Source organism: Cheilinus undulatus, linkage group 20 (assembly GCF_018320785.1).
Source record: "Cheilinus undulatus linkage group 20, ASM1832078v1, whole genome shotgun sequence".
NCBI classification, from domain to species: Eukaryota; Metazoa; Chordata; class Actinopteri; order Labriformes; family Labridae; genus Cheilinus; species Cheilinus undulatus.
In genome coordinates this window covers 37,830,645-37,843,477 of record NC_054884.1, presented here as the reverse complement: position 1 = coordinate 37,843,477, position 12,833 = coordinate 37,830,645, and the positions used below count along the sequence as shown (strand labels likewise).

Genomic DNA, 12,833 nt, shown 5'->3' with positions numbered 1-12,833 from the left:
ACCCAGAGAATGGCCCCTGATAAACCCAGAGAATGGCCCCTGATAAACCCAGAGAATGGCCCCTGATAAACCCAGAGAATGGACCCTGATAAACCCAGAGAATGGACCCTGATAAACCCAGAGAATTGACCCCTGATAAACCCAGAGAATGGACCCTGATAAACCCAGAGAATGGACTCTGATAAACCCAGAGAATGGACCCTGACAAACCCAGAGAATGGACCCCTGATAAACCCAGAGAATGGACCCCTGATAAACCCAGAGAATGGACCCTGATAAACCCAGAGAATGGACCCTGATAAACCCAGAGAATGGACCCTTATAAACCCAGAGAATGGACCCTGATAAACCCAGAGAATGGACCCTGATAAACCCAGAGAATGGACCCTGATAAACCCAGAGAATGGACCCTGATAAACCCAGAGAATGGACCCCTGATAAACCCAGAGAATGGACCCTGACAAACCCAGAGAATGGACCCCTGATAAACCCAGAGAATGGACCCCTTATAAACCCAGAGAATGGACCCTGATAAATCCAGAGAATGGACCCTGATAAACCCAGAGAATGGACCCTGATAAATCCAGAGAATGGACCCTGATAAATCCAGAGAATGGACCCCTGATAAACCCAGAGAATGGACCCTGATAAACCCAGAGAATGACCCCTGATAAACCCAGAGAATGGACCCTGATAAACCCAGAGAATGGACCCTGATAAATCCAGTGAATGGCCCCTGATAAATCCAGAGAATGGACCCTGATAAATCCAGAGAATGGACCCCTGATAAACCCAGAGAATGGACCCTGATAAACCCAGAGAATGACCCCTGATAAACCCAGAGAATGGACCCTGATAAACCCAGAGAATGGACCCTGATAAATCCAGTGAATGGCCCCTGATAAATCCAGAGAATGGACCCTGATAAGTCCAGAGAATGGACCCTGATAAATCCAGTGAATGGCCCCTGATAAATCCAGAGAATGGACCCTGATAAATCCAGTGAATGGCCCCTGATAAATCCAGAGAATGGACCCTGATAAATCCAGAGAATGGGCCTTGACCAGTTGTGATTTATTGAGGATATCAGTGCACATGTGTTGGATCAGTAGCATTGGTGCTAGCGCCCTGGCTAACAGTTCCTTCATTTTGTTACTGAAAAGTGTGCCAAGCTATTGTTGAGCTCTGCTGTGGAAATCGTTTATTCTTGACACTTTTTAACCCCTTTTCATCACCTTTTCTGCCCATTTTCCAACTTTTCTTTCCACATTAAACCCATTTAACCACTTTTAACCATTTTTTGCCACTTTTTTACCCAGTCCATATCTGCTGCTTGATCCTTTCTTGCCACTTCTGACACTTTCAACCACATTTTTTCACAAGTTTTGCCACTTTAAACCCATTATTGCCCCTTCTAACCCATTTGTGCTACTTTTTAACTGCTTTTCACCATTTTTACCTCCCATGTTTGCCACTTCAAACCAGTTTATGTCACTCCAATCTAGGGCTGGGCATTTAATCGAAAATTAGATTAAATCGCAATATGGCCTGCTGCAATTTTCAAATCGCAGAAGGTGCGATATTTCTTTGACATGACATTTGTGTCAAAATAACAGTTTTAAACCTTTTTTTTTTTTTTGCACCAGAGATGTTATGCATGACATATGCAATCACTTAAGTGCCATTTTTTAAGAACAATCTAAAAAAATCCTACCTTCATGTTTGTACTTTTTCTTAATAAATATGAGAATGACAAAAAACCTTCAATGCAATGATTCATATCCGGTTTACAATAAGGGTCAAAATCATCAGAATTAGATATTTCAAAGAATCGTTCAGCCCTTGTGTAGGAATAAAAGAAAGTTAAGAAATAATCGCTAATCAAATTGTAATTGCAAAATAAGGGAAAAATCGTAATTAGATTATTTTCCAAAATCGTTTAGCCCCATTTTTTCCACTCTTAATCCATTTGTGCCATGTTCACCTTTATTCAGCTATTACTGAACTATTTTTCTCTTACAGTTATTTTGACTTCTTCTACTTTCTTCTCTGGTATCCTGATGTTTGTGCACATTATGGCTATGAAATCTGACTTTTCTAATGGTTTAGTTCAGTATGCCCAACCACATGTTAACAATACAAATAAAAAGGTAATTCTGTTTCAAGTAAAGAAATTCCCTTTATAAGTTCCACTAGGGGAAATTTCAGATGGGCTAACAATTTAAAAATGCAGTATGAAACTGTCATGGTGTTCCTGTTTTATTGCTGTTAAATGCAGAATATAAGTCACACATGGCTATCTAAGGCAAATGTCCAGTAGTTTTAAAAGGCCAGAATTCTTGAGGACTGTCGGTCATTTTGACCAGAGACCCACAAACGTAGCTGAAACTCTGCCACAGCCACCATGTTAGTACTGGCAGTGCTCATTACAATACAAAGTAATGTAGCCTAGTGAGTTCTGTTTACTAAGACAACCATGACTTCTGCTTTTCTGTGGGTGAGACTTATATCAGCTTTTGTCAACAGTAGAGTTGAAAGAAACTGATCTGAGCCGTCTTGTTGAGAGTAAAACTTTCAGGTCTGCAACTGCTGCAAATGTCAGGACTGGATTCTTCTACGCTGATTTTTTATGCACTCTTGGTGACATTTCTTTAAAACAGGGGAAAAAAGCAAGTCCACAGAACTGTTCAAAAACACTGTACCAGGAAACCAAAATTATATGACAGCCGAAGTCAAATGTCAAAGGCTCTGAAACAAGGTTTTAGATGATCTGAGCAAAAAAGGAGCAGCTGTGGACACAGGACCTTATGCTAGAAAGCAAAGAATGAGGTGAAATAAGTTCAATCATGAGGACTTCACAATCAGCTCGGTAAAACGACTATCAGGCAAAATGTAAATGAAATGAACGTGTTCTAATGTACACAAAGGGAAAGAAATATGTTTTTTCCACAATATAGAATTTATAAAAAGATGGAATCACCACCTTTCTCTGCTTGTACCCTTCCATTAAATCTACGTCACCTCATCTTTCCACTAAGTAACAGAGAAGCATCAACAAGGGTGCCAATAAGGACTCTATCTATAATGAGCATCAGTATGGGGGTAATGTCAACTGAGAATAGCTGCATAATGCATTAATCTTTGCATTCCTCACTGAACTGTAATTATTAACCCCTTTTAACTGACTCGATGGGGGGGGGGCAGCCCTTGGTGGGTTCTCACTTCTGGTATCAAGCACCCGACACAGTATTGGCTGGTGGGGTGTGTTAGCGGCATTTGAGGTGTGTTATATGACCCCAAGCAACATTGGTGTGTTTTGGGCTCAAGTCGTGGTTCTCAACCGGCCTGGAGTCAGTACCCACCTCCATCGCCTTATTGAACAATCGTGAAAAAAATCAATCAGAACCAAGCATTTTTAATGAAAACTGAGGCAGGTTGGACTTGAAATGGTACAAAGGATGTGACAAAACAAGACAGAGAGACGTGTCCTTCAAAATAAAAGCACATAATAGACTTTGCCACAGGTTGTTTCTCCAGGCACATGTCCATGACCCAGTGAAAATGAGTTCACAGCCCACCAGTTTAGAACCAAAGTGAATGATTTAAGATCTTGTTGAACATAAATCAAAATTATGTTTCATCTGTTAGTCTAAGGAATCAATAATTGTTTATTAATTCATACAAGATACAATCACAGTGGAAGAGGGTAAAAAGTCCAAATATGGTTCAAAGAATGTGGCAAACATTAGCAGCGCCAGCACTGCTGGCCCTCCATCCTATTCGCAGGTGTACATCAGCATGAAAGTCGTAACAGTTCTTGGGTTATATGTGAATATAAGATGGCACGGTAACTTTATCCCCATTCTCTGGAGCAATATAGTGCCAAACTGAACTGCTCCTACAAGATGCTACTGCTGCTATTAGATCATCATTTAACTGTCCCACAAAACCACAAGCTGGTCTACTTTTCTAATATTCTACTTGCTTCTGTGCAGCTGTTTACTTTATGCAACATCTGGTTGGTGATTCTGCTCGTCTCATTGGCTACTGAGGCTTTTCATGGGTGGCAGCCCAATCTGGAATCATATGTAACATTTGATATTTCCAATCATTTACGAGGCGAATCGAGCCAAAAATCAGGCCTTAATTCATCTAGAGTGCAGCCAGTCAGGATGTAGTGGAAACAGAAAGGAACATGTTGGATGAATCTCTCTGAAAAGAAGTCAACGGGAAAAAACGTATGAGGAAATGTAACAACAGCAGATTTATTGCCACTGAGGTCAGAAACTGCATAAAGCGGCTCTACACGATCCTCTACCTACTTCATTTGAACCATTCACATCGTGGCTCGGACTACTTCCATGTCAGAAAAACCTGACATACTCTATTTAAACCATCTAGAAATGGCATAGTTATAAAGTTTATCACGGCAGCTGAAGTTCTGCCAAATGAGTTTTAGCATTCTTAAAGAAGGAATTTAAACACTCACTAGCTCTGAGAAACTTCAAGTCCTAGAGGACTTTTCTGAAGACTGGAACACTACAAAGATCATAACAGAGTGCTAAAGTAGAAAATAAATACAAAAGGAGAGACAGAATAAATATTTTCTCTGGCGGCAGCAGGGCCTTTACAATCAGAGAGTGGTTTTTCACATCATGTTGCACCTAAATAACAGGCTTTACTTTGAGGTTTAGAGTTTCTCTCTGCAGCTCCAACTCTTGTTACAGCCCCCCTGACCCCTCACTAACTCATGCTATGGACCGTTCATACTGAAATCTTATCCACAAAGACTTTCTGTGTCCACAAGGAGGGCTTTGAAATTCTTCAATCGTTTTAAAGGTTAAGAAATCAGAACAGAAGAGAGGGGATAAATTAAATGTGAGTGCTGAGAGGTGGAGGCTCCTGAGAGAATTACAAAACAATAGTTTATGTTTGCGAGTGACTCTGGGCCCCCTCTGTCTGTCGAGTCTGAGTGTTTTGTCCCAGTGCAGCTTCTGAATCAGGCTAAAGACCAACCTATGAGCTTTTAAAACATACCTTTGGTCACATGCCTCGTGCCCCCTTGTCTCCTCCCGCCTCGATCCCAGCTCTGCTCTCCTAATCCTATAAACATTTTCTATACGCATTCTTCCTTACTCCTCCCCCTCATCCTCTTCTTCCTTTTCTCTTTCACATTCAGAAACTTTCAAAAGCCGCTCTACATTCGTCCATCTTTGACCTCGGACAAGCTGTCCCTCTTTTTCATCTCTTCTTTTTCCTTTAAGTTCCTATCCATCCTATCGCTCTTTCTAGCAGCATCCTACTTCCACTTTAATTCTAGTCTCTAACCATGTTAGTATGTTAGTACTTTATATTTAACCCCAGGGCTGTCAGCCTTAACGTGACGGAATTAAGGTACACTTTTTTAAAATCGCAACAATTGTGCTAATTTTAGGTGCATAGGAAACTGTAGCACGGCAGCAGTTGGATGCTACTTCATAGGCGTGTTCCTGCTATCAAATTCATGTAAAATGAGTCGCTCCTTTAAGACTCATTTCAGTTTAAAAACTCAGACAAAAATAACCTGCACCTCCCTGTTTCAAATGTATTATTTTTTTGTGGTTTAGCTTGTGTTGTAACCTTCAATCTACTAGAAGTTTGTTTTCTTTATAAACCAAGGAAGGTTGTCATCCTACAGGAGGTGGAGTATTATTATCTTAAGATTTGTAAATTTCAGAGTAAAAGCATAACAAAGCGCAGTTAGCCAATAGTTAGCCTTAACTGGGTTACTTTTACAAAGAATGTGAACTTCAGTGAACTTCAAATGCTGTCACATGAACCAGGGATCAGTGGAATTCAGGGAGTCATTTTGTACATGCAGTCCTTCATATTTCTTGATGTATAACAAAGTTCATTGACATAAGAGGCACTTTGATGCTGTCTCCTAGCTAAGCCATGGTTTTACACTACACTGGTATAGCACTGCAGACTAATCTAATGTATCATTTCACTTTAAAAATCTCAGACAGCTCAGTGCAAAAGTCAAAAATAACTTGCATCTTCTTGTTTCAAAAATATATTTTTTCAACCATTCCCTATTCAATCCAGAGTAATTCCTTTTTATGACTAAGCTAATGTTAGAACCCTTCAATCTACTTGAAGTTATTTATTTTCTTTAAGAGAATTAAAGGCAGGCTTTTATCAGAACAGGAAGTAAAGTACCATTATATTAAAATGGTACAAATTCAAAAGTAAAAGTATGGTAGTCTGTTTTGAAAATCTCTTGTCTTATTAACCTGTTAACCTAACTAGCTTACTTCAAATGAGAGAATCTTGAGGTGAACTTCTGTGAGTGTAAATGCTGTCACATTAACCAGGGATCAATGGAAGACAGAGTCATTTTGTACATGCACTCCTTCATATTTCTTAATGTAAAAGTGTTAAACAGTGTATCTGACAGATTTAGCACTTTGGAGCTGTCTCTTAGCTCTTAGTCCAGTGTTAATTTTGGCAGCTATTTTTAATTTTAGTTTTAGTATTCAAATGAAATGCATTTTCGTTTTAACTCAAACTCAAAACATTTTAGTCTAGTTTTAGTCCATAAAAGTCCTCACATTTTAGTCTTTACTTTTAGTCCAAGCATTTATTTTCTTGCCTAAATCTGGTACCAAATCCTGGTAGTGTGTTTTCTGCACCCTGCCAAACCTGGGGTCCCTGCTTTCTACAGCTGAGAGGCAGAATAGATACAGATGCATTGTTTTTTTTTTGACAGATTTACCCACAGTGGAGAAATATCAGATTTTGAATGTTCGACGAAAACTAAATTACATTTCAGTCTAGTTTTAATCATCTTGACAAAAACTAAACTTAGTTTTCTTTCAATTTTAGTCATCACAGATCTATTTTTGTTAGTTTGAGTCTAGTTTTTGACATTGAAAAAAAGGCTGTTGACGAACATTTTCGGTCATAGTTTTAGTTGAGAAAACACAGTCTTAGTCATGGTTTTAGACCGAGGTTATAACAGCTTGGGATTTTTCATTTGTTTTTATTTTCATTTCATTTTCAATATTAGTTTACTTTTAACATTTGTACTGCTGTTTGTGAGTTTAGTTCAGTCTTTATTTTGCAAAAATGCTTTGTTTCAGTTTAATTTTGTTAGTTTTAGCGCTGGTTTTTACACTAATATGGGATACTTGTAGGTGGTGAGACCCAAAAGGGCAAGAAAAAGTAAATAATCAATTTTAAAAACATGACTTCTCTTCACATTTCATTTGATTTTTTCAAATTTGAAATTTGAAAACCTAAAATTACCATCGTGTGAAGTCCGTAAGCTGGCTCTTTTAAACTCCAAAAGCTTGGGTATGTATGTTAGTCAGTACGCTGCTTTAAAGACTGAAACTAAGCATATTTGTCCCTAACTCTAATTCATTTCAATTTGTTTTTAAGGAGATTGTACAGTTTAAGTTGTCATGTTTAATTTTAGTTTTACTTATTCCATTGATTTTAGTTCACTATAAAAACATTGTTTTAGACAGTGCTGCACTTATAAAAAATCTCTTTGACTTCATGTGATTCAATAGACTTCACAAACAGATTGATTCTGTCAGTGTGGACTTAAAAATGTGTATTTATAAATGCTCTGAATGCGATAAATCCTGATTATCCCTAAAATACAGCAAATCATTGCGATTTTCAAAAAACTGTTTTGACAGCCCTACTCCTAACCTCTTTGTTAGATCCAAGTTTTGGTTTAAGACACACAAAGCAAACAGCTCAGAGCTTCTCACGGGCGGCAGTGAGGGAGAGGTTATAGATCCTGTAATTAGCACGCGCCTGGAGGGGGCAGCGGGACACAAACACATGACTCGACAGATAAAAGAGGGCACAAAGAGCACGACTTGTTACACAGGAGAGACTCTCATACTGACACATCTCAGTCCTAGGTTGTAAGAATGCCCCCCCTCCCCACCTTTTCTGCACAAGCCAGAACTGGTTTGGGGAACATCTGGAAGTGTTCTCTGTGGCAACTCTGTGGGGAACATGGAGGCGTTCCTGCTCTGACAGACTGCAGAGAGAGGAGGGGAGGGGGTAGAGGAGCCGAGAGGGGGAGAGAGTCCCAAAAACTGCAGCAATCTAGAAAGAGAAGAATAGGACATCCATCTCGAGTCTTCTCACGTGGCATGTACATTAGGGAAGTCTCGACACAACACGCTCCTTCATGCTTGGCGGGTGGTTGTGGGGTCCGTACAGAGAGGCCCGGGACATTTTTCCCCATGTTGTATTCTTCAAACGAGGTAGGACAAGGCTCAGTCACTTGTTCAACATCTGAAGTTCCACAGGTTCAGTCTTGCTGGTAGGAAAAACATCTACGGTGGGGGGTTCAGGGGGCCTTGAGTGACACCATAGATAGAGCTCTGAGGGGGCGGGGTGGGGGGCAGAAGAAACCAGGCCTTCCTGTCAGTCACTTTTCCAGCAGCTGCTTCCTCTGCTGCTCCCACAGGGCCTCCAGGTGATCCGCCCTCTTTAGGGCAGCCTATCAGAGAACAGGGAAATATTTACACGCTGTCAGTCACCTCTGTTGGACAACGTTTTATAATTCATGACATCTCTGACAGAAACACAGTGACTGTTCTTCATCAGGTTTCTCACCTCGTACTGCTTCCGGAGTTGATTGACGGTTTCTTCTTTCTTCAAAATGGCCGACTTCACTCTGACAAATAAAGGAAAAGAAGCAGTTAGAGACTGACTGAACAACCAGATCAGATTATCAGCTGGTAATCTGTGTTTATGGGTATTTAGTAGTGTTGACAAATTCAGGTCTACATACTATTTTAGTCAACAGTCATAGTGACTGCCCTCTACAGACTGAAAGGCAGCTACTGCAGCTGAATATTTCTGCTGACAGATCTGAAGGGAGTTTAGCGGTTAAAGATTGAGTCCAGAGAGTTTGACATGAAATGATGAACTGTGGCTGGCATTCTAACACAAACATAGTTATGTGTTTATATGTGTCTCTCTGTCTAACTAAACAAATAAACCCAGCATGTGGCCAGAGATGCCCTAAACCGACATCACACACCTCATGTGTATTTTAACCATGTTAGCCGATGGGGATGGAAACAATCCATGATCGATTAATTGGCCGTTAAGAATTTGGTTGATCACAGGAAATTTAGTCGATCTGATGTTGGCATTTTAAAAAAGAGACTAAACACGTCTTACTCTGCACTTCACAACGATATCTACCGTCATGACATTGTGAGTGGGACCGTGCCTTATGTTTAAGAGCCCTAGGCTTTCCAAGGGTGAAAATAAATAAATCATTGGGAAACACACTCATTATTAGTTACCTGTTTTTGTTATATAGGGAAATGTACAAAAAAACAAACAAACAAACAAAAGTAAATTATATATATATATATATATTACATATATATTATATATATAATATATATATATATATAACATATATATTATATATATAATATATATATATATATATATATATATATATATTACACATATATATGCCCATGTATCTATGTTTTTATACACACATAACAGTTAATCAGTTAATTGATTGTTAACATTATAGATGCCCAAGTTGGCAGGTTTCTTCCAAATGCCCATCCCTATCAGCTGAGCTGGATCTGAACTTTTAAATGTCATCACGTCAGTGAATGTGTGAAGAATCTGTTAACAGTCACACAGACTACAGCTTCTGCTTTCACGAAGCAAACGGTGGCTTAATGTCAGCAGGAACACAACACCAGACCCACATTTGACCACTTTACTCCTCTCTAGTTTCAGGCCAAAGGCTCACTGCTCTTCTTTTACTCTCCTCTGTCCTTTGAGAACAGAGAACATGTTGTAAACGGTGTTCTTTAAATAGTTTGAACTACAAAAAACCCATTGCAGTGTGGTTTAATGGCTTTGCTCTCTGTTTTCTAATATACCTTATATACTATTCAGTTTCAGCTGAGCTAAAGGTTCAAACGGACTCTACAAGACTCTGGACAGAAGTCCCTACATTCAAACGACAGCTCTGTCACAAGATTGATTGCTTGTCAAACGCAAAGGACTGAGCTGAAGGTGACAGCACGAAGGAGAGAGTGGGCGTGTCTCATCACCCTGTCTATGGCGTTCTAAAGGCGCCAGGGTAGATGCATATTGGCTGAAACTCTGAGGTTCCATTGCCCTTAAAAAGACGGGAGATTCTGATTTCCTCTTAGAATGCTGCATTCAATTTGATGTGGATCCATAACAGGTTGTTTTCTTTCAGCCCTCTGTTCTGCTTTCTTCTTTCAGACGCTGGCAGACTCCCTGAGGGGCGTCGAGTTTCCACCTTCTAATGATTTTGGCGTGCAGGTGTGAACCGTGTGCCAGTCGTCTTTTTAACACCTCGAACAGAGCACGTTTGGAGCCAGCTGGCCTCCAACAACACATAATAAATGTGTGGAGACTGCAGCTGACCTTAATCCAGGGACAATTTTTTATTTAAAACCAGCTCGCAGCAGAATAACACTCCCTACAGTTTAAGGTACAGTTATGTATATTTGTGCTTTTAAGTGTTCCTTTGGTGGAGAAAAAAAGATCAAAAATCATTCTACCATTTCATCAGAAAAGATAAATAATAGAAATGTGGTCAAAAATGTGCTTTTCAACATCAAAGTGGCTTTGAACCTCAGAACAAAAAATCTAACAAGCTTTCCTTCAAAGTGAACTCTGGGCCCAAGTGAAGTTTGCTCCTAAAGAAATCTTAACAGTCAAGTTAGAGTCAAATCCAGTGGATTTAGAACATTTTCATCTTTAAATCTTGTCTGGGTCCTATTTACTGATGTGACTAATACACCAGAGTGAACTGCTGAGGTGTGCTGCCATGACTGCAGGTGCTGCTGCCTTCATCTCCCACAGCACACAACCACACAAGATTTAAAACTCATAAGCATTCACTGTCATTTTGAAGCTTCCCTGCATAAAACCAAATAAGATACCAGCGTCTGCTAAATGACATTGTAACATTGTAATGACTCAGACCAGGCTGGTGGCGCCACTTTTTAACAGCCTTTCCTCCTCATGAGGTCATAATCCTGCATTTAAAAATAATAATAATGGGGCGCACTAGTAGTCAAGTTGTTAGGACGCGCACCATGTACGCAGGCGGCCCGGGCTCGAATCCGGCCTGTGGCACCATTTCCTGCATGTCTCTCCCCGCTCTCCTCCCTGTTTCCGAATTTATCCACTGTCCTCCTATCTCTAATAAAGGCACGAAAAAGCCCAAAAATAAATCTAAAAAAAAAAAAAAATAAATAATAATAATAATAATGGCACTGTATACTGATATGTAAATAAGCACAGTGGAGTGTTGATTTGATTGAAAAGACTCCTGAATCAAAGCCCAAGCACCTTTAGGACTGTAGGTTCACAACTATCAACATAAGATGACCTCAGCTGTTCTGTTAGATGGCAGGATTACAAAAAGAGCTACCAAGCTGCACATAACTGCACTCTATTAAATGCAGTAGAAACTGTCACACAGGAAGAAGGTTCAAACTGTAGCTCTCTTAACTCTGCATGTAAACGTACTGAATGTGCTTGAGTTTTGGTCTTGTGCTTCCAGCAAAACACTAAACAGCTTGCACTAAAGACATCAGTGCTCAGTGTCATTTAGTTTACATATAAAGTTGTTTTCAGTCCTTTTCCTCCTACCTTTGGTGGACTTCAGCCAGCTCCTCCTCCTTCTCTCTGGTGACTCTCTCAATCTCCAGCCGTAGTCTTGCTCGTACCTCCGACACCTCCAACTTCAACGTCCGATTCTCCTCCTCAGTCATCACCAGCCGGTCAGCGAACTCCTGCCGGATCACCTCAGCCAGGCTGCGACGCTCCTCCGCCAGCTTATCCCTGGTCTGTGAATTTAAATGCAGTCCAGTTTTTAAACACGATTTTTAAATCCTTCATTCACTTTAATTCTAAAAATAATACGTGATTACTCTTTATTTGCTGACACATTGAAAAACACGAACACAACTCTCCCGCTCCTCACCTGTACGATCTCTTCCATCTCCTGTTCTTTCTGTCGGAGCGCCGTCTGCAGTCGAATCAGCTCTCCCTCCGTCTCCATCTGCTGCTTCCTCAGCTTCTGATGTTTCTCCACAGCCGTCTTTTCAGAGTGCTCCAGCTCCCTCAGCTCAGCCTCGTATTTTTCCCTTACGCGTTTTACCCTAACAGTTAAACCACAGGTTAGCGTTAGTTTGAACCTGTTGAATCACACATTTGTTCTTGTGCAGGAGAGAAACTAAACAACAAAATGTAAAATGTACACTTTGATTTCCACATACAGATCAGATAACATACATCAGCAACCATGAAAAATTATGGACATGTGGTCAGTGACTGGCTCTCCTCATTTATGGAATTAGAGGTAGAATTGTTGGCAGTGTCTTTACTGGATTTCTGGTTTTATTCACAGTCTGACCTGATGATGTAACTTTGTCTGATTCTGATTTTCATTCTTTAAAGAAGTAGGATTGGCAGCCAAAACAAAAAGTTTTCTTAAATAGAAATTAAGCTTCATGTATGTTTAAAATAAAACAGGGACTGGAATTTACAAGTCCTGTTTTTCCATCCCAAAATTCCACGTTAAAAAAGAAATGATCTCATGGTGTTTTGTTTGCACACTGATGCAGAAACTTTTGTCTCTCATTATTTGTATCCAGACTGGTTTGATTTGCGTATGTGTGTGTGTGTGTGTGTGTGTGGTGGTGGTGGTGGGGGTGGGGGTGGTGGTGGTGGTGGTGGTGGGGGGGGGGGGGCTGCATCAGTCCAAGTCATTTAAAATGATGACTGATTATTCA

General features: G+C 40.1%; 1 protein-coding gene and 1 long non-coding RNA gene across 5 annotated transcripts in view; one reads left to right on the top strand and one right to left on the bottom strand.

Moving 5' to 3' along the window:
• The window catches only part of LOC121528396, a 98,198-nt gene that overhangs the window by 83,970 nt on the left and 1,395 nt on the right, over positions 1 to 12,833 (top strand). The window lies entirely within an intron of this gene.
• The window catches only part of cep131 (centrosomal protein 131), a 28,637-nt gene continuing 22,664 nt past the window's right edge, over positions 6,861 to 12,833 (bottom strand). For all 4 annotated transcript variants that reach the window (XM_041815835.1, XM_041815838.1, XM_041815837.1 and 1 more), the window contains 4 exons: positions 12,023 to 12,200; positions 11,689 to 11,885; positions 8,629 to 8,689; positions 6,861 to 8,512 (listed from right to left, as the gene is read on the bottom strand). In XM_041815835.1, coding sequence (XP_041671769.1) covers positions 8,441 to 8,512; positions 8,629 to 8,689; positions 11,689 to 11,885; positions 12,023 to 12,200 — 508 coding nt within the window. In that variant the 3' untranslated portion in view covers positions 6,861 to 8,440. The remainder of the gene's footprint in view (positions 8,513 to 8,628; positions 8,690 to 11,688; positions 11,886 to 12,022; positions 12,201 to 12,833) is intronic.